The 25,332-nt window shown below is 50.4% G+C and overlaps 8 protein-coding genes across 8 annotated transcripts; 4 read left to right on the forward strand and 4 right to left on the reverse strand.

Annotated features, from left to right (window-relative positions):
• Positions 1 to 102: 102 nt before the first annotated feature.
• On the reverse strand, positions 103 to 1,636 carry LTR84_012073 (uncharacterized protein; the record flags this gene model as incomplete). The annotated part of the gene is made up of 2 exons (XM_064855598.1): positions 103 to 357; positions 413 to 1,636. The coding sequence occupies 2 exons, from the start codon at positions 1,634 to 1,636 to the stop codon at positions 103 to 105; spliced, it is 1,479 nt and encodes a 492-aa protein (XP_064708258.1).
• A 1,150-nt stretch (positions 1,637 to 2,786) lies between these two features.
• On the reverse strand, positions 2,787 to 4,288 carry LTR84_012074 (uncharacterized protein; the record flags this gene model as incomplete). The annotated part of the gene is made up of 2 exons (XM_064855599.1): positions 2,787 to 3,767; positions 3,821 to 4,288. The coding sequence occupies 2 exons, from the start codon at positions 4,286 to 4,288 to the stop codon at positions 2,787 to 2,789; spliced, it is 1,449 nt and encodes a 482-aa protein (XP_064708259.1).
• Positions 4,289 to 5,192: 904 nt separating this feature from the next.
• Positions 5,193 to 10,414, forward strand: LTR84_012075 (uncharacterized protein; the record flags this gene model as incomplete). Its single annotated transcript, XM_064855600.1, has 3 exons — positions 5,193 to 9,409; positions 9,479 to 10,030; positions 10,099 to 10,414. 3 exons carry the CDS (start codon positions 5,193 to 5,195, stop codon positions 10,412 to 10,414), a joined length of 5,085 nt encoding a protein of 1,694 aa, XP_064708260.1.
• A 661-nt stretch (positions 10,415 to 11,075) lies between these two features.
• On the reverse strand, positions 11,076 to 12,639 carry LTR84_012076 (uncharacterized protein; the record flags this gene model as incomplete). The annotated part of the gene is made up of 2 exons (XM_064855601.1): positions 11,076 to 12,085; positions 12,171 to 12,639. 2 exons carry the CDS (start codon positions 12,637 to 12,639, stop codon positions 11,076 to 11,078), a joined length of 1,479 nt encoding a protein of 492 aa, XP_064708261.1.
• Positions 12,640 to 13,744: 1,105 nt separating this feature from the next.
• Positions 13,745 to 15,501, reverse strand: LTR84_012077 (uncharacterized protein; the record flags this gene model as incomplete). Its single annotated transcript, XM_064855602.1, has 2 exons — positions 13,745 to 15,348; positions 15,405 to 15,501. The coding sequence occupies 2 exons, from the start codon at positions 15,499 to 15,501 to the stop codon at positions 13,745 to 13,747; spliced, it is 1,701 nt and encodes a 566-aa protein (XP_064708262.1).
• A 1,242-nt stretch (positions 15,502 to 16,743) lies between these two features.
• Positions 16,744 to 17,572, forward strand: LTR84_012078 (uncharacterized protein; the record flags this gene model as incomplete). Its single annotated transcript, XM_064855603.1, has 3 exons — positions 16,744 to 16,810; positions 16,868 to 17,354; positions 17,410 to 17,572. 3 exons carry the CDS (start codon positions 16,744 to 16,746, stop codon positions 17,570 to 17,572), a joined length of 717 nt encoding a protein of 238 aa, XP_064708263.1.
• A 1,037-nt stretch (positions 17,573 to 18,609) lies between these two features.
• On the forward strand, positions 18,610 to 20,973 carry LTR84_012079 (uncharacterized protein; the record flags this gene model as incomplete). Its single annotated transcript, XM_064855604.1, has 3 exons — positions 18,610 to 18,785; positions 18,847 to 19,123; positions 19,633 to 20,973. The coding sequence occupies 3 exons, from the start codon at positions 18,610 to 18,612 to the stop codon at positions 20,971 to 20,973; spliced, it is 1,794 nt and encodes a 597-aa protein (XP_064708264.1).
• A 2,337-nt stretch (positions 20,974 to 23,310) lies between these two features.
• LTR84_012080 (uncharacterized protein) lies at positions 23,311 to 25,077 on the forward strand (the record flags this gene model as incomplete). Its single annotated transcript, XM_064855605.1, has 3 exons — positions 23,311 to 23,386; positions 23,444 to 23,608; positions 23,657 to 25,077. 3 exons carry the CDS (start codon positions 23,311 to 23,313, stop codon positions 25,075 to 25,077), a joined length of 1,662 nt encoding a protein of 553 aa, XP_064708265.1.
• Between the last annotated feature and the right edge of the window lie 255 nt (positions 25,078 to 25,332).

Raw genomic sequence — 25,332 nt, forward strand, 5'->3', positions numbered from 1 at the left:
CCACTTATCGTGGTCCCACGAAGCTAGAAGCCCATTTTCAGATTCGCCGATGCTAAGTCAGATGTACATCTATTTTCCCACAGAGATATCCTGCCCACGAATCTAGCTATATTGCTCGAAGAAATCCTTGTGGAAGGTTGTCCACCGGCCAACCCAGTCGGTGCCCGGAGCCAGGAACGTGGTCCGGAGATGCAGGGTGTTGGGCTTCTGGCCAAAGCCGGACCCTGGTACGACACAAATACCAGTAGCATCAAGTAGGCGCAAGCAGTAGAACTCATCAGGGGTACGGTCTGCTTTTTGAGCCGCTTCGACAGCTTTTTCTGGAACGTGGATCGTGGGGAACAGGTACATCGAGCCCTAATCTGGTTAGCAATGGTCAAAACATGGGGAAGAGGAAAGCAAGGAGTTATACCTGAGGTTCGCCGATTTCAACGCCTTCCATCTCCTTGAATGCCTCGTACAGAGCTTGGGCCCTTTTCTTCAAGCCATCCTTCACGCCATTGTACTCCTTGTTGTAGAGTTCGAAACTGGGTTCTCCTTCTTTGGGAGGATTGACCATGACCTCCAGAAGACACTGACCGATGACAGGAGGGCACAGCATGATGCTAATGAACTTGTATATTTGCGCTGCCACTTCCTTGTCGAACCCGACCAGCTCGAAATAACCGGCGCGGTGACCACACTCACCCACCATACCCTTGGACACAGAGTTCAAAGAAGCAAGTTCAACATTGTCATATGTTCCTGGCTCGGCTTTCTGCATCTTCCGGAGCACTTGTTTAAAGGAGTGGAATTTGCCCACGAAGACATTGGTCTGGTAGACTTCATCAGCCATGACAACCAACTTCTTCTCAGCAGCGAACTTGAGCACGGCCTCTACATCTTCTTCGGGAAGAGATGCACCAGTGGGGTTCCCTGGGTTGATGATGACGACCGCACGAACATCCGTCCCTTCACTGGTGGCTTTGTCATACGCCTCTTGAATAACCTTCAAGTCTGTGCCCCAAGCATGTGACTCATCAAGGTAGTAAGGAACACATTTTGCGTTGAGGATGGACAGCGTGGCAGTGTAGAGAGGATACTGTGGAATGGGAACCAGTATTCCCGTATCAGGACTGGCACAGATAACGTGTAAAAGGGTATTGACCCCGGAAGAAGCACCGGCAGATAGATAGATCTGGTCCTTGTCGGCCGGGAATCCATCACGTCTCTCAATGAAATTGGCTACCGACTGCCGTATGCCCGGAGCACCGGCGGACTGTGAATATGCACCAACTGATCCGATCTCTTTGAGTAGCCATCGAGCACGATCTATAGCATCTTGCTTGTAGTTGAAACTCGACTTGAGTGCCTCCTCGTTCTCGAGCAGGGCCGGGTTCTCCAACAAGGCGAGAACTTGTCGGAAGAAAGTGATGGGCTTCTGGTCCAGCTGTTGAGGATTGCCAATATTGGCCGAAATGACGGTGTCGAATGGAAGCGGTGAGTCTGGCGGTGTGGGAGGATTCTTGTGTTTTAGTTGGGCACGATATTCCTCTGACTTGATTGCAAGCTCGCCTCGGACGGCATATTTGGCTTCCTTGACATGAGGATTGATATTGTCAATGTTGAGACTGCGAAGGCGGGATGTGGACGACATGTTGCGGCGACGGTGTGGAATGTGTGGTGATGATCTGGGGCGGAACAGCGAGACTAAATAGCAGGAGGTTAGCCATGGTCACCGGATGATATGATAAATTTGCGTTGGCAGAAAAAAAGTCGGGACAGAAGCAAGCATGGGTTGAAGGAGTCACTCGTATGCAAGTTGCGACCCATAAATCAGACCACGACTATTCCTTACCTCGAGACTGGTCCGGCCTGCGGGATGAAGTGGAGAGAGTCCTGGTCGAGGTATAGACGGTGCAGGCGAAGGCCAATTCAGAAGAAAGAAGTTGGGCTCTTTGAAGAAGACTATATGACTGTAATGAGTTCATGTCTGAAACTCTCGAGCCTCTGACGGAAACGAGTGGGGCGTTCGAGTTTCGGAGAAGGAATACTGGAGTTCTCTGCGAGAAGATCCGATCGATCTTGGATGGATACAGCTCAAGCTGTGAGCCAGTCACACGTAAGTGTAGATGGCCGTTGGTGGGAGCGTATGATAGGGAGCGATAGAGCAAGAAAGATAGCAGAATCAACAAAGAAAATGTTACTGACCTCTGGCTAGCAACAAACAGCCCGCTGACACAAGCTGTCTGATCTGCTGCAAGCCTACTGTAATCTGCAATCTCCAACCCCTCGGCGCCCGTCTATCTTATCGCTGGGGTTGGAGCTGAAAATGGACTTGAAATGTGGGGTGGGGGTGGCACTGACAGCCTCAACCACGAATTCCACCGTCTATTTGAGCCGAGCGATCAATTGGAGGAGAATGCGGCTAGATTATGCATCTCGTCATGTTGATTTGGAGTCGTTGCTTGGAGAGGAGAGAGATCACAAACTTGACGGCTTAACCAATTTCGCGTGCCAGTGTACAAAGAATGTGTGATGCACGTGAGGTAGGTGCTACTTGCTGGACAGCATACTGGTTCAGGTTGTGTGGCAGGACCTGCTTCGGTCAGTGGTTGCTGTGTATTCTAGACACCTGTTGAGCTCTACCGATTACCTAGGTATCCTTTGATCCCAGATAACTGCCATCTTGTTACATTTCATTTGCAGCCTCCCGAAACGCCTGGCGCTTTTCATGCTTCCTGCCTCTATGATGCCAGTACATGTGTGATCTTGGTGGATGCAAGAAAATGGAGTTAAGCGTCTTCCTAAGCCCGCTCGCTGCCTCTTAATCTCACAGCTTGTCCATACTTCTGTAGTTTAGTGATCAGAGCATCACCCTGCTTGACCACATCGGCATATTGCTTGTTCTTGTCGTCGGGACGAGTCGTCTCAATGATTCCTTGCACCCGATCAATGGTGCAGCTAACCCGACCTCCTGCAATGAACTTGGCCAAATCTTTGTCGAGAAAGTCGACACTGACGCCAAATGCTGAGGCCATGGTAGCCAGTCCTACCACTCTGTACGATTGAAGCAATTGTTGATATCCTCGAAGACGCATCTCACGTACGAACCAAGCACGGTGCTCATAGAGATAGCGGTCATGCGTGAGGAAGGCCTCCTCTACGCCTGCCAAGGACGTGAAGAAGCCACGATAGTTGCCGGAGTACAAGCTGTTGACCAGTCCGGCCAGCGAAGACATATCCACCGGGGCTTCAGTTTGGCTTTCCACAGCTGATCCTGATCCTAGTGTCGTCAGATTCACGAGACCAGTTGCCCGATCAGCCGTGGATGCAGACACGTCTTTCATTTCTTCATCCGCACCTGGAGCCTTCTCTTCACCGTCACCCAGAATTGCTTTGATTTCTGGCGCGTCTACCACCTTGGCTTTGAAATCAACGCGTTTCAACGACAAAGATCCCGCAAGAACCGCGTATGTGACTAGGGAAGAATAGCTGCACAGTTCGTAGCTGGTGAATGTGGAAAGACTGTCGAGGAGCAGGGGTGCCGCCAGGCTATAGGATCGGACTGTGAGGAGGTGGAGACCTTTGTATGCCTTTAATCGATTTCTTCGGTCCCAATCGCCGCCACCCTCCACGAGGATATTGGCTCGGTCGACCTGTTTCTTGACAAACGCTTTGTCGTTGAAGAAAAGTCCAATACGAATGATGGCAAGGACGACATCGATTTTGGTACCGAGAGGACCGGCTTTGTCCAGGACTTTCTCGTAAGCAGCAATTGCTTTATCCTGCAACGCATGATTAGTGGCATTCTGCAGTATGGGAATTCAACGCTTCCTACCTTGTCCCCAACCCGGGCCCAGAAATCCGCCCGCTTGCTTCGAGCGGCCTGCACTTCGGTCTCGCCAGCTTTCTCTTCAGCGTCCTCTTCCTCTTTCTGAAACTCCTCTAGCTCTTTATCGTTTTCAGCCTTGAGCCCATTGTACAAGCCTTCGTCCCAAGGTAGAATTCCTGAAGTAATTTGTTTCTTGAGCGGTACAAGGTTGCTTGACACAAGTGAGGCCCGTCTGGTTGGAGGTTTTTGCGGAGGATTGGCAGGTTGAGATGTGCCCTCACCAACTATGTTCAGCACACCCTCAGTTGGATGAGCCAAGTGGCGGTACAAAGGAGCCATCTTGTGTTCTTTGATGGCATTTTGCAGGTAGTTTAATGATGCCGGCTGTGATGTGGTAGGTGCTGTGACCAGGGAGAATATGTGCTGGGCGAGGCTGAGGTCGGGATATTTGGCAAACTGCGGATCTGACCCCATTGCTGTAGAGATTAATGTTGACTCGGTATGGAGGGAAGAGGTGAGACAGTGAGGAGATTAGGGTTGGTGGCTTTGATTTGTGAGAAAATGAAGTACAGGTGTAGACAGCGACGATGAATTCATCAATGGTTGCCAGTTGGAGAGGACGCCATCGATTGCCAGCCTGCGGACGGACGCGCCAAGTCATGGCCCACTGCCCAACTCCGATTCGACATCGATTTGAGGGAGCACTAATCCATTTCCAGCTAGCTCTTTCTACGGCCACAACTCCAAGGCATTGCCATTCACTTGAATTGCTCCCGAAGGCTCCCATTTCAAGACCTGCATCTATCACACTTTTCAATTTGTACGTATTGTTCTAGACTCCCACCACTAAAGCGAGGATGCTATAAATTCTCTACCTGGCTCAGGGCGGTATGTGAGGTACTTAAGTAGGTATCATGTACTTGGGCGTTCTAATCGCGTTTTCGGTGCAACATGGCACGTATCAGCCTACCAATGATTCAGCCTTGTCGTCTCTTGCTCGCCTTGCGCCTTGCTCACGCTATGCCCAGCTCTTGTTCTCGTATTGCCTCTTACTAGGGCGGGGTTAAAGGCAACAAATGCCCGTAACTGTGCATGGCTGTCTGATAGGTAGCCCATGGTCACTTGTACCTTCCTCGATCATTACTATTCTGGTGCCCGCTGGCTTCAATATCTACTTTGGTATGACTGCCTGCTTGTTTGTCACTGCCCCAGTTGTTTCTTCACTTGTGAGTGACATTGATCCGTCACCCTTGGGTCTCGTGAACTTGGTTTGTTTTCATCTTTCTCTTCCTTCACCCTTGCTCTTACCATCTCTCTCTCCCATCTTTTCTCTTGATTCAACTTCAATAACTCTGCCACACAACAACTCATCCCAGTCATGGCGCCTTACAAGGTGGCCCTCATCCCTCCCAAGGGTGACAGACTGGACATGGTTCTTCCATTTGACGGCACTGGCACATTCCAAGACCTTACCAAGGCTGTCCTCAATCGAGGGGCCAAATATCGCTCTTTACCTTCCACAATCCGTCAGGAGCATCTCAAATTGTGCCTTGGTTCTGAGGACGGCTTCTTGATCGAGTCTGAAGACACCGTTCAGGACATCCTCACTCCGAGTGAGGTACTGTTTATCATCTTTCAAGATGCATCCTCCTCCTCGGCTCCACGTGACTCCAACGAGAACCCCCCAGCCCTCGAACCCACACAACCATCACTCCAGATCCAAATTGTCACGCCAAACTCAGCACAGCGCAATTACGATCATCCAATATTGCTGCAAGACGGACGTCAATACGCTGCTACCACGACACTCAATCAAATAAAGACTGATATCGCACACCAACTTCACCTCCCCTATTTACCTATCCAGGAAGATAGTCAGCATCAGGCATGCAATTGCAAATTGGCAGAGTTGCTAGTCAAGAGAGGTGTATGGGAAAAGCTTGTCTGCATCGGACATGCTCCTGGTGCTTGCTCATATGTCGATCATCCACAAGTACACGTCGGCCAATGCTGTGCACGATGTTCTCAGCCCCTGACCAAGCCAGTGGTCCACACAGCTGACCCTGGGGATTGCGAAGCATCTATATTGATCCGTACTGATCTACCTTGTGGTCATGCCGTCCATTCAAAATGCTCCACTGGAATTGAATACGAGTGCCCCGATTCCTGCTATTCTCTGGCATCGTTTGCTGCTTCATCAACATTCACTGTTATATCAGGTATTGGACAAGTTGAACAACTTCGCTCGGAAAACCCTACACATGCATCTCTGATGACCGCCATATCCGAGCGATATGGGCCAACGTTCACTCAGGACAAAGCGATACATTCCAAAGGTGGTAGGCTCGTGGACAGCGACATTTACGACAGACTACCCGTCATGGCTATCTGTGCCTCCAAACGCCATAGTTCTATGCATCTCAGCAAGAGCCTCGCTTTCAATAACAGCCTCCCCACCCAGATCCACCTCGATCTTCACACTATCGAGGGGCCCATAACTACCCTGAACATGGAGTTGACACTCCTGGATGCCAATCTGGTTGACTTGGCCGTCAAGGGCGTCCTCACTCTCTACGCTGTGGAGCGAAAGTCGTCGGGAGAGGACAAAGTTTCAAAGGGCAAAGACGGCATGTTCACCGCTGCATCACACTGGCAGATGCCACGAGCTCAATCGGAGCGGGCTATGGCAGCTCTCTTGTCATCACTTCGTGTCTTCACTCATACCATTGGCACAGATGAATATGATGACGTCCGCCAGAACTCAATACTTCGGATTGTACATCTCCTGACGAAGTTCCCTCCTACTGTTCGTGCCGCGCATGTCTTGATGGATGGAAAGACACTACAGCCAAATGAGAGCGCTGCCTTAGCTCAGAGTCTTGGAGCGGTGGCTGAAGAGTTGATACCCATGACTCTCATCGCCAATGATATGACACGGAGCTTGGAAGGTGCCAGACTCGTTCTCGGTCTAATACTCCATCGCGCTGGCGTCAACCAGAACAAACAACTCGAGGCGGCCAATTCTCACGGAACAAATGATAAATTGCCCTACATTACCGCTTATCGTACTATCGACTTGAGAGACATCAAGACATTGGAGCCCATTACCGAGCCAGTGTTGACGAACATGGGTTTGGTCAACAGAAGTGTGTTCAACGTCTTTTCCTCCTCAGGCATCTTCAAAGATAGCCCTGCTTGTGATCTCACCCAGCAGAATGACGATGACAATCAGCGACTCCGTGTTGCTCTGCTCTATGGAGGTACAACTCCGGAGGCTTCCTTCTATGAGGCCAATGCCCTTGGTGAAGCCCTCCATCACCACATCGACTCTGATACTCGCCTCGATTTGAAATCCTATTCAATGGATATCCAATATCTCGCATCCATGTGTGAAGAGACAAAACTTGTCGTTGTTGCCCCACGACAGCTATCGGGTGCAAAGTATCCAAGCCTAACCATGGATCGGTATGGAAAAATGGCGGTGTACACCGGTCGAGCCGCGTGCGCAGCACCAGGCCAAGATCATTCAGTCTTCCATCCTTTGACAGGGCTTGAGGAGACGGTGGACGTCAACATCGTTGCTCAAAAGCTAGAGCCTATCGTCAGAGCTCGTGAGGCAGATGGCACCAACGTCTTTGACTTGTTTAGTGCCACATTCCGCCGTAAGGATGCTCTTCCCACTGAACTTGTTGTCTTCTGCGTGGACTGCAGCTACAGCATGAAAGATTCCTCAGATTTCGCGGACCTCGATGATGATACCTCGTCACCAGGCCCATCGGAGTCAAGCATCGAACCTGACGCCGATCTACTAATCGAGGATGACGATGACACTCCTATCACTCTGGATGAGATCAAGACTTGGTTGAAGAGTCACGAATCATACGAAGATATTCTTGAAATTATCCATCTTGGAGTTCCTCGTCGGCCTCTTGCATCTGCAGCAGAAGTCCTTTCGTTTCTGCGAACTTTGACTGGCCGACACCTTGCACATCTTTCTCAAAAACAGAGAGGCATCTCGCGTTGGGCAACCCAATCCTACTCGCGGAGAAGAGATTCATCAAGAGAGTTGAATACAGTGAGGAAGATTTACACTGGACTGAGCGTGCATGAGAAATCTCTTTCACACTTCTTAGCTTTCATGGCCACAAGTCCCACATTTCAAACAAAGGACTTTGAATGGAAATATGGTGACGATATCCCAAAGATCACCAACAAAGACAGCATGAACACCGTTGATCTTGAGGAATTTTACACCATTCCTGAAGAGTATTTGTGTTCCATCAGTCATCAAGTGTTTGAGGACCCAGTAATCACTGTTGACGGGTTCAACTTTGACCGCAAGGCGATAGAAAGATGGTATCGTATTCGAAGCACCTCTCCTTTGACAGGCCTGGCAATCTCAGATACGACCTTGAGACGGAACGAGCTATTGGCCAATCAGATCAAGGCATGGGTGAGAGCAGATGATGTTGTTCAATCACTGCCCTCGACACCGAAACGCACTCGACTCAGCATCCGCCAAGCCAAGACAGTTATTGAATTTGTTGCCCCATCAGTCAGGTTTACTAGAGATGTGCCCGGAAGTGCGACCCTCCTAGACCTGTACAAGATTGCATTTCGAGGCATGCGTGGGGTTCATGCCTCGTTCGCTTTGTATTTCGGCAGTATTCATCTGGTGTGCTGTGAAGAGGCCATGACCACCAAGGGTATAGCAGGATATCAAACCATCACAATCGTTCCCAACCACGCCCCTCAAGACACGGCGGCGGGCAACACGGCTGAGGAGGACTCTACATTGATCAAAGTTTACAAGAGTCATGACCCAACAAACATGCTCTTTAGCTACTGGACCCCAACCCATGCGCAGCTGACGGTCGGATCAATTGTTTTTCGCCAGTGGCGCTATGCTCTGAAATCGGGATTCCAGTCATGGGGACACGACAAGGCTGTTTGGTCTGATCTCAAAGATGCGGGCGATGGAACCTGCTATGGATCAACTAATTCTAATTGGTCAAGCTTGTCAAAAGTTGTGACAGGCGTGCCCCGAGTCACCATCAAGGACAATGAACTCTTATATGAGCGTTTGAAAGATCTGGTGAAAAAAGGCCACGCTGGTTCCTCGATTGACCTGACCACCGAGAGAAGCGTGAGCACTGGCGACAATGACAGATACGGACCCCACCGCGTGTTGAAGGTCCGTCTCTATGATTATGTTGACCCCAAGTCCAACGAAAAGGCCAAAGCTCTTAAGCAGAGAACTTTGACCAGGATGTCAGTTACCAAGCAGGTCTTCAGTGCGTTGATCAATCGACTTGTCGCGTACAATTTTGCTACCAACGTTGGCTTGGTGACTTTTGGCACAACCGCTCGAATTACACAAAATCTGACCGATGTCATAGAGAATTTCAGACAGGCACTGGAGAAGATGACCCCGGAGGGCGACACATCGCTATGGGATGCTCTTGCACTTGGCGCTGACCATCTGGTAGAGATCGCAAAGAAATATCCCAATGTCAAGAAGAGAATCATTGTATTGAGCGACGGGGACGATACTTGTTCGACCAGACAGGTCAACGATGTGGCACGAATGTTGATGTAGAATGAGATCGTCGTCGATTCTGTATGCATTGGGAATGAAGATAATTCGTCTTTGCGGACAATTAGTTACCTCTCAGGGGGCTATAAGTTCGTACCAAAGACAATCGAGGACGCTTGTTCGCTCTGCGAGCTGGAGCCCGTCCTATCCATCTTCGAACGACCACCTGTGCATCGGCAACCATTGAACTCTGCCATCAGCGTCTCGCGACTCAGATACCGAGCCACTCCTGATCTCGTGACACGAGACCAATTCCCTGCACGAAGAACACACCACAATTTGCACGATTCATTTGTTCAGATAGGAAAAATCGAGAAAATCGCAAGTCAGCGACTCTCACAATCTTCCACGGTCCCAACGACATCCATTCGTTCGCGGAGATTGCTGCTGGAGATTCGCGACATCGCTGCTCATGCACACCCTTCTTACGATGTCTACGTCTCAGAAACCAACATGGGTTTTTGGAAAATCGTTCTTCAAGGTCCCAGTGGATCGGCCTACGCATCTGGTTGCTTCGTTCTGTATCTCGACATGGGAGACGATTACCCCCGTCGAGCCCCACAGGGCCGCTTTGTGACTCCGGTATTCCATCCAAATGTGAACAGACATGGAAGAATTTGGTAAGTCAGACACATATCCGAGCATCTTTCATGTAGTGACCTTGAAGCTAACGAATATCTAACTACAGCCACTCCATCTTTGATCGCAACTGGACTGTTGACACAACCAACAAGCAGATCCTCGACACCGTCTTTGGTCTACTCCTGGTCCCCGAATTTAGCGACCCCATCAACACCGTAGTTACCCTAAACTACTACTGGGACGAAGTGGCTTTCAAGGACGAGGTCGAGAAACACATCCGCAAGCATGCGAACAAATCTAGACTGGTCGTCGGCGCCGAGATTTCGCGAAATAGTGCTGGTACCAGCAGCTCTGCTGTAGGAAATGCTGCAGGCGCTGCATGGGGCTCAGGTGTTGACCACGAGTCATTCGGTTCGGGTTAGTTGATGTTGATTGCAGGACCACACTCTATGTTAGAATGGTCAGCGGGATTCTCAAGCACCGAATTAGTGATGTTCCACCTTTACTGTTCCCTACATATGTACCTAGGCAGGTAATCAAGATGGCATATCCAACATGGGTATCTATGCACTGTAATATTTGCAGTGAATGCTTCATAGACGAATGACTCCGAACACTTATGCTCCGGTCCCTCTTTTCTGTTCCGAATCACAGCGAGCTCATACATCCACGCCAGAATGGCTTAACAAAACGAGACAATCGAGCGATTGCAGTTCGATGTCTAGAACTCAAATATTTGGGTTGCCATGGTGCCCTCCAGGATCATATCGAGGTAGCCCGTGACATTCTACTTGGTGTGGGTTCTCATCGAGCTTTCGCTGGACGGGCTTTCGTGGTTACAGAAACTATTGCTGCTCCGCTCACGCTGTCTCGACTTCATCGACAGTTGTAGGTTAAGCATCAGGTATTGTCGGGATTTCCTCACGGATATCTGCAATATTGCTATGAGAGATGATATTGAATGGCTATTAGGACGCCTAAGGTGAAGGCCTCAAGACTACATAGTAAAAATCCTCATGGTTGATAGAAATGGCGGACGGCCCTTCCACTAAACATTCCTCCGTCAACCTCTGCTCCATTGGTTCAGATTGCGGCTTCCTTCTCGAGATGATACTGCTTCGTACCCAATGTAGATATATCATAACCCTGGCGAATGAGGTACTCCCTGAACTTCTCATCTTCCTCGGTGATGGTGTCTTGTCCGATATGAGGGAGAAAGAGGAGAGCGATGAAACCACTGAAGATGCAGAGTGCGCTGGACACGTAGAAGGGATATTGACCTTGTTTGATGACATCGTCTCCTGCGGCCTTGATAATCTCCGGAAATACATAGTTCCCGACAAAGGCACCGATCTTGCCACAAGCCGCGGCAATCCCATAATACTGTCCGCGAATGGATGTTGCTGATGTCTTGGATGCGACGAGCCCGATGTTGTCTCCTGGCCCGACTTCTCCAAGAGCTAGAAACACCCCGTACATGACGACGAATCCTCCTACCTGCGAAGGTTGGTCGAGATGTTTGTAGATGGCGGTCATTATAAATCCAACTATCCCTTGGAGCCAGACGCCTAGGATGAGGCAGTATTTGGGACCGATCCAATCCGAGAGGAAGGCACCGATGATAGCTCCTGGGACATAGAATAAATTGATGACCGTGTTCCACCCGAAGGTCTTCCAGAGCGGTGCAGTACTTGGAAGGAGGAATACAAGCCATGAAGAAGAGTAGATGCCAAATGAATAGGCGGAGAAGTCGTATATGAACCAGATCAAAGCGACCACAATCAATCTGAACCAGTAGAACTTGAGGATCAACCAGTAGGGATAGTGGTTCATCTTGTTCCTATGATACTCTTCGGGTTCCTGGAGCTTGATTCGAAGATATAAGAGAGACAGAGGAGGTATGATGCCAAATCCTAGGCACAGCCGCCAAACCAGTCGCAAATGGTTTTCAGAGCAGATCAGGACCAAGATCATTGGAACCAGGGCGGCAACCACGAATCCGAGGTCAATTGAGAGATTCGTGAATGCAATGAACCAGCGGTTACGATGCCCGCGCTTCAGCTCACCAGTGCTCTCAGCACAAGCCACGCTACCTGCAAAGCGTTAGTCACTGTGTGGTACTGCTGCCAACTTTGAACATGACATTCAAATGAGCATGGCGGTCCCCTGAATACTAACCTGCGGGATATTCACCACCAATTCCAATACCAAGGAGAAATCTGAAAGCGGTCAGAGCAGCAAACAAGCCTTGAATGCTTCCACCGGCACCATAGGATGAAGCACCGAGCGCCGAGAAGATAATCAAGATGATGGTCGAGATGAGAAGGGAGTGTCTCCGAGACCAATGGTCAGACAAATACCCGAAGACAAGCTGGCCGACAACTGTCCCGGCAAAGGCAATTGAAGAGACATTGTTCTGGGCATCCGACTTGACGTATTCGTCCTTGTAGAGTATTTTGAGGAGTGTATTTACACTCCCGATCACGCCGTTAAGATAGCCATCCGAAAACAATCCAGCACCACAAGCGAAGACGGGCCAGGTTCTCTCCCACCGACTCTTAGGAGTGGCATCCAAGGCCGCCTCATGGACCGATAGCCGGCGGCCGTCAGGGGAAAAGTCTTGCTCAATGGATTTTTCAGTCGCCATTTTGTCCAGATGATAGGATGAAAGGGCCCCAGACAGGCAGGTGGATGCTCAAAAGGATTCAATAGACGAGGTTGGCGGGAGAATGCAGCCAACGATGCTAGACTGGGAGGACTCCAAGCTGATCCAAGAAGCTTGAACCTGGTATTTATACGAGGTGAGAGGGGTCACTCAACTCAATATGTGTAATGGATCGTAGTGGATGAGGACTGAAAGTAGCAAGTCCATGCAGACGAGATAGCTGAGTTGCATGATGTCGTTGGAGTGGGTGGGACATGGATCAGAGTCTTGCAACTGGTATTGCCGTGCTACTAGCAGAGTACGAAGTAGCAGGTGCGTCTGATCCACAGCATGTTCGCTCCTGCCATTCCACAGCTCAGGCTTGAAGGAAGCCACGATGAGTGGATGTACAACGGGAATACGGCAAGGTGCAGGATTCAAGACCAAAAGAGAATGTCGATCACCCTGCAACTAAACCGATTGCGGGATCAAACAATCCTCATGGTCAGGTGCATCATTGGACAGGGACGCCACTGTTGTAACTCTGAACCAGAGGATTACGGCAAGTCCGACTCGCCGGCCACTAGGACTGAGATCGAGGATGGGCAACGGGCGGTTGACGTAACATTCGATATCGAAAGGACGCGTGGAAGCTCCTCTCGACCATATCGAAGTGTGAACTGGCATTCACCCACGTGCGAATATTTCAACCCACACATTGGTCGTCCTCATCCTCATCTTCGGGAAAATGTTATGAGGTCTGTCGTGGACTGTGAAATCTGCAACCTGGTTCGAAGATCTTGGTGGCCGCATCGGGTAATTAGAGGTGCATGCCCAGCAAAGCTTAGCTGCCCTTGTTTGACACCTAAAATGCCCCGGGAAATCAGAATAGTACCAACCGAGGTCTTACTTACGCAGCACTCCCTAGGCACATCCAAGTAAATCAAATACTGCTCCCCCGTGCACCATACGAGGCTTTGTATTTGCTATTGGTATCTACAAAATTCGGACCCGGTTGTATATAATAGCGCTATAAACACATTGTGTCAATGGCGATGGCGTGCGGCTCCACCCACTGCATATCAACTGCCCCAGCGAATCAGTGGCATCACAATTTCGACTTGCCTCCCTTTTGCGATTCTTCCTGCTTGGCCTTGTCCTTCAACAATCGCCTCAATATCTTTCCCGCTGCACTCTTTGGAACTTCATCGATAAATCTCACGCCACCCCTGAGTTTCTTGTGACTGGCCACTTTATCATCAAGCCATTTCACGATGGCTTCTGCATCCTTCTCGCTGTTCTTGCCGTTGGCAGCGACCACGTATGCTCGGGGGACTTCGGTATGCTGTTCTTCGTCGTTGACACCAATCACTGCCACATCATCGATATCAGGGTGGTCCATAAGTTTCCCTTCCAGTTCTGCTGGTGGGACTTGGAAACCCTTGTACTTGATCAACTCCTTGACGCGATCTGTGATGTAGAAGTTGTGGTCCTTATCCTGAAATCCCACATCTCCGGTTTTGAAATAGCCATCTTCGGTAATGGAATCTTTTGTTGCCTCTTCGTTCTTCCAATATCCTTTGAACACATTGGGTCCGGATAGCCATAGTTCGCCCGTCTCACCAGGCCCAAGCTCTTTGCCTTCTGCAGAAATGTACTTGGCAGTCATACTTGGGAACAGCTTACCGACGCTACCGACAGAGGAATACCACTCGTCCCAAGGCTTGAGGAGGAAGTTGATTAGGCACGGATAACACCCTGGTTTCAAGAGAAGACTTACTTGTGTGTGTGTCATGGGGCTGGTTTCACTCAATCCATAAGCTTGGTTGATCTTGATCTTCAACCTCTTGTGTACGGTGTCCACCAACTCTCGCGTTAGCGGTGCTGCGCCACTGGTGATCATCTTCAAACTGCTCAGGTCGTAATTGTCTACCGAAGGGTCGCGAGCAAGTCGAACGATGACTGGGGGCGCCACATAGACAAAGGTGATCTTATGATGCTGAATTGCCTTTAGGAACACCTCAAGATTGAATGCCGGCATTACGACGAGCTCAATGCCTCGATGAAGTGGTTGCATCACAAGCCCTGTTAGGCCATAAATGTGGAAAAATGGTAGGACACCGAGAATTTTGTCTTCCGCCGTGCCATACCACTTGCCTACACATCCTTTGATCATCAAGACATCTGCAACGATGTTTTTGTGACTCAGCATGACGCCCTTGGGTAGTCCCGTCGTGCCAGAGCTGTACACCAAGAAGGCCAGGTCTTTATCAGGGTCCGCTTTTCTCCTTCGGTAGCGGACTGCACCAGAAGTCTTACGAATGTTGGTCCAGTGCTTGACGGTGTGACTGGGGTCTCTCTCAGATCCGAGTAATATAACACGATCCTCAGGGATATTCGACTTCTTGGCCGCCTTGAGTGCTGTCGGCAAGAATTGAGCAGTTGTGGCGATTGCCTTGGAACCCGAGTTCTTCAACTGGAATGACAGCTCATCCACCGAATATGCCGGGTTGGCAGGTGATACAATCCCACCAGCATAAAAGACACCGTAGACGATCGGGCCGAAATCAACATCGTTGGGCGCAAAGACGTTCAATACATCGTTCTTCTTCCAGTCCCATAAATTGCGTAGACCGGCGCCAAAGGCGGCGGCTGCTTCTTTGACATCTTGCCACGTATAACTCCGGTCTGAGTTGACAGCGCGATATATTACTAACAGAATGTCAGTCTTTGCGTAGTGACAGTGAGGTACTTCATTTTCCACATACCTTGAGAATCGGGGAATTCTCGGGGTTGGTCAAACATAAGACCCCATAAGTCAACATTGGGGATCTCTATGTCGGGATATGGAGATTTAGTAGCCATGGCCTCAATCAATGGTGAGATTGTGACAAGATATCAAGAATTGGCAAGGCCAAAAGTTGCGACCTCTAGAATCACGGTCGAAGGGATGCCAAATTGGTGTTCTGGACGAGTCGTTGGTCGCGATACCGCAGTCCACCGTAGAGATGGCGTGCTTTGGATGGAAAGCTAAGCTAGGCTTGTGTTCGAAGGGTTTGAAGAATTGATGATCAGATCACGACAATGATCGTCGCATGATGTACAGTTTGAGAGCTTAGGAGACCAGGTATCTAAATGCCCATGAAGCCCGCAATGAGCTGGTTAATAACGTCAGTGGGATGAGATGGTAGACATCTCCGCACGGCACGGAATTCACGAAACAAAAAGTTAAGCTGGGGAATGAGAACCATCAGAGGAAGCCTCGGCTTCAGGAGCTCACTGGCTGGGTTTCCGCATCATCAATTCCGGCAGACTGAGCTTGGACTAAATTGGGTTGTTGTGTTTACGAAGTCGGTACCTAATGCTCCACCGACTTGTTTATGGCGATGAGGCTGATTTCGTTTATTTGATAAAAAAAACATGGGACAACCTGATGTATCAGTCCAGAATTGCGGCACACGGCTAGAAGGCGTCAGGTACGTGCCAGGCTCCGACTAGGTCACGCGAAGGAGAAGTATCAAGTTCAACAAGGGCCGGCATGCTTGTTGAGACTACCTGACCAGAGGGTAGGAATGTTTTCGAACAGACAAGACCCTAAACAGGAGAGACCTTAAACATCTAACGGAAGTGATCTTAAATTTCCCTGTAGGCGAGTGCCAGAATCAGCTGGGTCACCTAGGTATGTGTGAGTTTTTTGTTCTCAACAACAATCGGTATAAATGAATAGTTCGAACGATGAAGCTATGGCACCATACCCTCAAGGGATAGACCAGAACAATGCCTTGTAGCGGTGGTTTCACAAGCATTCACCTTTCGAGTCTTCAGGTTACGTTACCGGCAACGTGAATGCCGAGGCAATGTCGATGAAAGGGCCGGATTCACCAAACTTGGCACATGGGCCTCCCTCTCATCCCGATTCTCCATACTAAGGCTCTCCATCAGCCTCCATATTCTTTTATTCTTGCTGCTGATTTCCCACCTTCATCTTCAACCATACAAGGAGCTTGTGTCTTTCATCTGATTGCGCCAGACCAGATTACCCCTCGCCCTTCCGCTTCCGTTATCTTCACTCACGAATTTGCGGGTTTCCAGTTCCGAACCGCAGCGATGGTCGCAGACGCACTAGTCTATCACCCTGCGGTGGCCCATTATCTCCGGTTTGTCGCGACGACAGGTAAGATGGTCTGGATCATATCTTGATTCCCTCGTGCTTACCACGTTTCATGTCCAGTCGGCCGCGATAAGGTCCTCCGTACCATCCAATACTTTGCAAGATTCTACTCTTGGTATCTCTATCGAACCAACAACCCAACCAGCGCCATTCAACCGTGGACCACCATCAAGACCCAATTCGGCCTCACGAGAAAGATCCTACGGGTGGGCAAATTCGTCGAACATATTCGCTTGGGCTCCGAGCTGTACGACGCAGCCGCCAAGAATGGCAATGGCGACAAAGTTACGCAATATCTTCAAGTCCTGAGACAGATTGGTTATGCTGGTTATCTGTTATTCGACACAATGACTGTGCTAGATGCCATGGGTGTGAAGAAAGATCCTCGCGCGAAGAACCTGCAAGCTACGGCGTACAAATTCTGGTTCACCGGCCTGACAGCCAGTGCCATCGCAGGAATCTACAACAAGTACAAGCTCAGGCAGCGATCCAAGGCTGTGAATGAGAAGGACGCCGAGGCCAAGGTGGAGAGCTTGAGTCTTGCAAGGTAAGTCACATGCTATCAAAGGGCGGGTTTGACGGTCACTCTGACAATTCCACAGGCAACAACAGATTGTGAACATCCAATTGGTTTCGGATCTTTGTGACCTCACAGTTCCAAGCACGGCTCTGGGATATGCCAGCTTTGACGAGGGCATCATTGGTCTTGCAGGGACGACCAGCAGTTTGCTTGGCGGCTGGGCAGCATGGCAGAAGACTGCATGATTGACCATGACGGATTGACTGGACAGACCGTGGCAGATGTTGATGGAGGATGAACGTCCTCACTCGGCTAGCATGGGCACTCTTCAAGCGGCGCAATTCAGGTGACTATATCTACCAAAGTACTCTTGGGATTCATCGTCCTCGTGGTTTCAATGCTGTAGCTGTAGCTTTATAGAAGATCTAAATTGGGCCAAACATTGGCTACATGCAATTGCATCACTACCTACCGGACAGACGGAGTTCCAACTACCCACACTGATCATTTTGAGCTCACGCACAATGATGTAGTGATATCCGAATGACAATAGACCGTTTGGGATAACCGTTTGGTAATCACCCAATGTTTACACCTCCCCCCACATGAGAAGACTCTCGTACCTCTTTCACAAGGTCTCCTATTGGCCATGAGAGATCAAGATGGCCTTGGATTCATGACTGCCATCATCTTAGCAGAAATTCGAAGCCAAACGACAGAACCGATCATCCACATGGGAACAGAGTTTGGAAGTTTTTCATATCCGCGGAAGCGAAGGGGCAGTGTCCAAGAATCAACAGGCCAACGGAATGGTTAGGTTTCAAAAGGTAAACATGACTGTGACTGTGGCAGCACGGGCAGTGGTACTATGGTCATCAGAGGCGGGGTGAGCGATCCAAAAGCGATCCAAGGCGTTGCCAAACTCCGGTCTTCTCAGCTCGTAATTTGCCTCCTCTTTGTTGCTACCTCCTCTTTCTGTGCTTTGTCGTCACTTCCCTCCACCTCTTGCCTCCAGTTCTCGAGTGCTTCACGATAATAAGAAGGACAACAAGACCGTTTTCGCATGCTCCGCAGTGACCTCCAATTGCCTGGCCATTGCAAATCCACGTTATATCGCTTCTTCCAATCAGCACGCTTCGGGCAGAGTCGGATAGCCTCGACCAGCAGAAGTTTGCCCTGTTCTCCCGATCTCTCCCGTCGACCCTTCGGAAACAGCCCTACACATCGGCTTGGCCCAGGCTTCAGAAAGGTACAAGTACAATATCAAGGACGCTTTTCTCACATGGCTTCAGATTATTCTACTCGTCTTCAAGCTGTTCATCAAATTCGACCTCAGTCCCCTTCTCCTGCGACTGGCACAGCTCGAACCAACTTGGCAAAAACACAACTACGCAACTTCTCTCCCAGAATGGTTTCTCACTCCGTCAACAAGACGGCTCTACATCCTGGCGGTGTTGAGTATGTTACTTCCTCCACGTCACTGTCGTTCACGAGCATTGTACTAACAGCTCCATCACAGGCCGTCCCGAGAACACACTGAACTTGAAGAAGAACTTCACACCACAGCTCACATCGACTATGATCGTGTAGCCATTGTTGCCAACCCTTCAGTGTCAGCTCTCTACGAAGATGCTCTTGTCTATGAGACCGGTTCAGCCATCACCTCCTCAGGAGCTCTGACAGCATATTCGGGTTCCAAAACCGGTCGTTCGCCACTCGACAAGCGGGTAGTCAAGGAGGAATCCTCAGAAAAGGATGTCTGGTGGGGTCCCGTCAACAAGCCCATGTCTCCCGAGGTAAGATTTCTCCCTATGTGTAACTCCAACTTCCATCCACCCTATCTCTCCTCGGTGATCGATGGCCACGACACGTCCTGGCTTTCGTGGTTTGCACCTATCGAGATCAGCTCGACGCCCGGCAACCATGAAGACAGAAATTGGTCACGTTCATCGATCGATCATTGGATGTGGCTTGTCCCCCGCCATGCATGGTGATGCAGTTGGTTCGCGTGGGCGAGCGCTGGTCGGGTCACCTGGAGGGGGGGTTTGCCCCGCGTCAATTAGCTTTTTTACCCCATGACGCACATGTTTCTCTGGGACACAGTTCTTGGCGGCGGGTGTGCACGGGGGGCTAGGGCGATAGGAAACAAGGGAGATGCGTCGGCATCTGGTCTCGGAACTTATCCGCCATTCAGCCCCACCATCCCTATCAACGACCGATGAGCCATCGACGTCGGCTCAGCATCTGCATGACTTCCGTCGGAGAAAACAGGAAAGACTATTTGGCTAACGAATGAATCAAACAGGTCTGGAAGATCAATCGAGAACGTGCTGTCGACTACCTCAACACCCGGAATCGAATCTACGTCGTCGATGGCTACGCTGGCTGGGATGAGCGGTACCGCATCAATGTCCGAGTCGTCTGCGCCCGTGCCTACCATGCCTTGTTCATGCGTAACATGCTTATCCGACCCAAGCGAGAAGAACTCAAGAACTTCCACCCCGATTATGTCATCTACAATGCCGGTTCTTTCCCCGCCAACAGATACACCACTGGCATGACCAGTGCCACCAGCGTCGCCATCAACTTCGCTGAGAAAGAGATGGTCATCCTCGGTACTGAATATGCCGGTGAGATGAAAAAGGGTGTCTTCACAGTCCTCTTCTACGAGATGCCCGTCAAGCACAACGTCCTGACACTTCACTCCTCCGCCAACGAGGGTGAGAACGGCGATGTCACCGTCTTCTTTGGCTTGTCCGGTACTGGTAAGACCACACTGTCTGCCGACCCCAAACGCAAGCTCATCGGTGATGATGAACACTGCTGGTCAGACAAGGGTGTCTTCAACATCGAGGGAGGCTGCTACGCCAAGTGCATCGGTCTCTCTGCCGAGAAGGAACCAGATATTTATGGCGCCATCCGATATGGGTCGGTTCTGGAAAACGTCGTTTTCGACCCCGAGACCCGTGATGTCGATTACGACGACTCCACACTGACCGAGAACACTCGCTGCGCATATCCCATCGAGTACATCAGCAACGCCAAGATCCCTTGCTTAAGTGACAACCACCCAACCAACATCATCCTCCTCACATGCGATGCCCGCGGTGTCCTACCTCCCATCTCCAAACTCGACACCGCTCAAACCATGTTCCACTTCATTTCTGGATACACTTCCAAGATGGCCGGTACCGAAGATGGTGTCACTGAGCCACAAGCAACCTTCTCATCATGCTTCGCTCAACCCTTCCTCGCCCTTCACCCCATGCGCTACGCCAAGATGCTTGCCGACAAGATCTCGGAACACAAGACCAACGCATGGCTATTGAACACCGGTTGGGTCGGCGCCGGAGCCAGCACTGGTGGCAAGCGTTGCCCATTGAAGTACACACGTGCCATCTTGGACGCCATCCACTCTGGAGAGCTCGCCAAGGTTGAGTACGAGACCTATGATGTCTTCAACCTCAATGTCCCCAAGACTTGCCCCAACGTACCTGACGAGATCCTCAACCCCAAGAAGAGTTGGACCGGCTCCGCCGACTTCAGCGAAGAGGTCACCAAGCTGGGAGTCCTCTTCAATGAGAACTTCAAGAAGTACGCCGACGAGGCCACCGAGGAGGTCATCAAGGCTGGACCAAGCGTGTGAAGCAAAAAGTTGCAGCGCCTGTTAAATTTCTTTTCTCTTTGATGTTTGATCTGCCCGTTCTCTGCTGCTTTCTGTTCCTGTACAGAACCCCCCTGGAACTGCATTATCGTGGCGTTTTTGGGAATTGAGGGATTTCAAAGTGCGTTCGATTGTTTGAGAAAGTCACACAGCAATACGAACGCGAGACGCGAGAGGCATCACGACGCAACGAACGGACAATACCGATGATGGCTGCCCTTCTATTTCTGTCAGTTGCCGCCTGATATTTTTCTCTATCAGTGTGGCCAACAGGAAGGATTGGGACATTAGAAAAGCCTCACAACAACCATGCCTGCAAAATATAACCACCCTTTCCATAGTTCAGCTTTAGCTATCGACGCCATCCATTCCCGATGGTGTTCTAGATAAAAATGACGATTTGCGAAAAAGCCATCCACATCTAAAACAAGAATGATTTCATTTTTTCGATTGCCGTGTTTCTAATATTACCGACCTCTGTACTCATATGAGATGATTGTCGTCGGCATCGGTGTTTGACATGTTTTAGCCTTTTTGAGGCTCAATAAGATCCAAGGGGAGAGGATAGAGGCTGAAACCCATGAGTGCAACGTTGCGAGTGACAGAAAAGGCCAAGGCCTAGCACAGCCAGCTTGAACACCGAGACCCTGAATACCTTGTCTACTGGCAGCTTTAGGCGGGGTCGGGATGATCTGAGAATTGCCCCGATGTTCTAGGGAATTTGAGCCCAAAAGAAAAACGAGACCAGCCTGGGACCCGACGGCAGTCGAAAAAGTCAAATGTCCGCAAGGTCTTTTTGGCTTTGGAACTGAGTTGTCGATGGAAGTCTTCGGGAAGCTGACGTGGCTGGTAGCGAAAACCTATCTTCTCCGAGGGTTTCGTGCCTGGAGTGCACTTCTGATCGTTGCCTCTAACTAGTTACGCCTTTTCCATAGTTAGGTAGTGAATGAGGATTTGTTCATCGCTAATCATACTGATAGTCTGAAATGGCGGCTTCATATGTCAATAATGGTCGTGCACTACGCCTAGACTCAACTATAGAAGTACCCCAAGAGCCGAGATCGTGTTCGAGTGGCCTTTGCGCTGCGAGGTATCTCGTCCCACGTCGTAAGTACCTATCCCAGTAGAGTACTCCAGGACCTATTCTATCCGCCTGGAGAAGCCTACCTAGGTAAGGAACCCAATTCCTCATCCCCAGCTATCGCGTCATTCCAGGTGCTTCTGGCTGCCTTGACCTCCACCACAGGTCTTGACGGCGGTGCATTCCGGGTCACTCAGTAGGCGTCCTGGAGTCCGCGCCCGTCGCCAGACCTCCCACCTACGTAGTAGGGTTGCAGACTCGTAGGAGTCCGGATACGATGTCTGCCACCGAGTCAGGTGCGCTCATGAGCAGCTGGACTTTCCGCGCTTTGCATAGCCCGGTTGACTCCTTCCTTCCATTGCAACCTCCCGTTCAAGCACGGATATGTGACTTTAGCCTGTTGACGCCTTCCAGCGGGCAGCTGGCAGCTGTAACCTGTGACCTGAACGTTGGGGGGGCTTGGTCTTCTTGGTTTGCGGTGCCCAGCAGCACCAGGGCCACCCACCTCGACCACGGCCAGTGCATGAAAACTCTTTGCCCGTGGACCGTGGGCGACACCTTCGCCTGCAGTGCCATACTTAATACGGCGGGGATATCCACTCCCACAGAGGGTTCTCTTAGTCTTGCCAACCACTGCACGAGTCCACTGCACTGACCTGCTAAGTTACTAAATACCTAGTGAACTACTACTAGTCCTCCGTACCACGAACTACCCTGCGGCGTGGTCTCGTCTTTCGACAGATCTTGATCTTGATCTTCCACTTCTCCCACCCATCCGACCTTTCTCCCACGACCATCTTCCACCACTTTACACACTCTCGGGCTGTATTTTCAGAACAATCATGCCTGATCCCGACCCCCAGTAACTGTCGACTTACCGTCTCTCGCTCTCATTCACCCTGCTCCGAATTTTCCATCTGGCACAACCTGCGTCGATCGCTCTCACCCACCACCACCACCACAACGCAAAATCTCAACTCCAAGAAGCGGTTGATCTCTCTACCACCGTGCATACGCTCCAAAACATCAATCTTTGAATAGACTCGACCGATCCCTCGCATCCGACCATCCGCCGCCCTCGACACTTCTTCACCGACTCCGACCACCCCTGGTATTCATCCGAGCAACCCACTGGCACACCCCGCAATCACTAGCACAAGCGGTTTCTGAGACCTGGTCGTTTCGCCGACTCCAGTCACGAGCACACACTCATTGGATTACTGCAGCGGCTTATCAGGATGCTCATCAACGGAGAGAAATTCGCCTGCGAGGCCTGTGTGAGGGGCCACCGAGTTAGTTCCTGCCATCATCAGGGTAAGTGGACTTCTGGAAACCCCCTGGAAACATGATTCTAATCCTGGCGCTCTGCAGATCGTCCTCTAGTCCATGTCAACAAGAAAGGAAGACCGGTCTCACAATGTCACCATTGCCGAGGCCTGCGCAAGGCTCGAGCCCAGCATGTGAAATGCGAGTGCCACGACAAGGCGCACTCCAAGGAAGATTGCCCACACGACAAAAACGACCCCAAATCAACAGGTAGTGCTCATGTGCAAGCTCACCACAACCAGACTGACCACCCCTCAGAGCCGCACACATGTTGCTGTCAACACGGTTCCAAATGCACATGTTCGTTGAAGAAGGAACACTTAGACCCCGTCCCGGAGGATATTCCTCAACTCATCCAACCCAAAGACCATCCCAAACCACGTACGAACCATAACACGCACGAGAGCAAACCTACGGTCATCACAAACGGTCACCATAAACCCGTTCATAAATTCAACGATGCGCACAATCAACTCGGCAACCCTTACAAGATCCCTTCTCGCTCTCATTCCCTCCATGGCCATCGGGACATTGCTCAACGATCTACCGACAGTCTTCCCTTGACCAAGCACTCCAGACCTTTCCACGAATCCCCGCTCCACAACTCGATGACAGAGGCTATCGAGACGGTGCAGAGAAAAGTCAAGTCGGAACACGCCTCCCCCATTCTTGGACCGCAAACCTATGCAGCGAACCCTACCATCCAAGATCTTGCCCTACCGAATTTCGATCCCAATGCCTACTCATATTCTCCGTTCGGCACAGATAGTCCCAATACTCAAAATCCAAGCCTACAAAACAGCCAAAATGCAAGTCAGCAAGATTTGACGCAAACCGAGAGAATCCCTGAAAGTTGGTTCATGTCATACGAGCAGGCACACGACTATGAGCCACCAGCCTTCAACTACAACAACGACACTTCCTCGATCGACTGGTCAACCTACAATTTCGATACCGGCAGTGCTAGTTATACCCCACCAAACAATGAAAATTCTCCCTACATGCCGCAGCAACAGACATACAACCAGTACGATCTGTCCCATCATATCAATCGTATTGGTCTTACATCTTCAAGTGGTGAGCCTTCTGAGGTGGAGGAACATTCTCCTCCTAATCCTTGGAACAACGACCGTTCGGTTAGTAATGACCGTCAAGTCAGCATTGATGGTTTCAATGATATCAGCAGTCCCGGAGATGATACCTCCGACAAATACCGATTGAGCTCGGCTTCTTCGTATTACGGAACCCCTCAAGCGAACATGTTGGCGAGCGACAATCTGACAGGTCTCGATATTGATGACTACATCAAACGAGCCGAACAAGAGACGGCACGAATGGCACTGCAAAATCAACTGGCCCAAATGCAAATGGCTCAACACGAGAATCAGCAGCAGCAACAGCAGCAATCTCAACAACCAACCTCGAGATTGTCCAGCGTCAGTCGTGGCATGACTCCCAGCGTCTCTACTCCAGGCAGTACTGGCGAACACTCCTTCACCGTGCGCGAGGCTCAAAGATATGCACATCTTGACGGATTTTCACCGGAGCCACTGTTTTCTCAAAAGAATAATATGGCGCCAGCCATGGTTGAAGATCCCTCGTGGTCAGCCGCTCCCGATTTGTCAGATCCAGAATTGGTGTTGAATGATGAACGTGATGATGAGAACTGGGTTCGGTGACCTGAGTGCTTGTCACTGACGAATTACTGCCCACTTCTGTCTTCGGGCAAGTGACGAATTTTGACGACAATGAATATTTGCGAATACCCAGGGGAGGAGTAGGGTAAATTATTGGTCGATTTACATAAGGCGCGAAAAGACCGCAGGGGAAATACTTGAGCGGCTCAACAAGCAAACATCTGATCACAGAACCGACTGTCCATGGATGGATACAGTCTTTTTTCTTCTTGTTGCGTACTTCTGGCAGATGGGCAA

This window comes from Exophiala bonariae, assembly GCF_035927105.1.
Source record: "Exophiala bonariae strain CCFEE 5792 chromosome Unknown scaffold_7, whole genome shotgun sequence".
NCBI classification, from domain to species: Eukaryota; Fungi; Ascomycota; class Eurotiomycetes; order Chaetothyriales; family Herpotrichiellaceae; genus Exophiala; species Exophiala bonariae.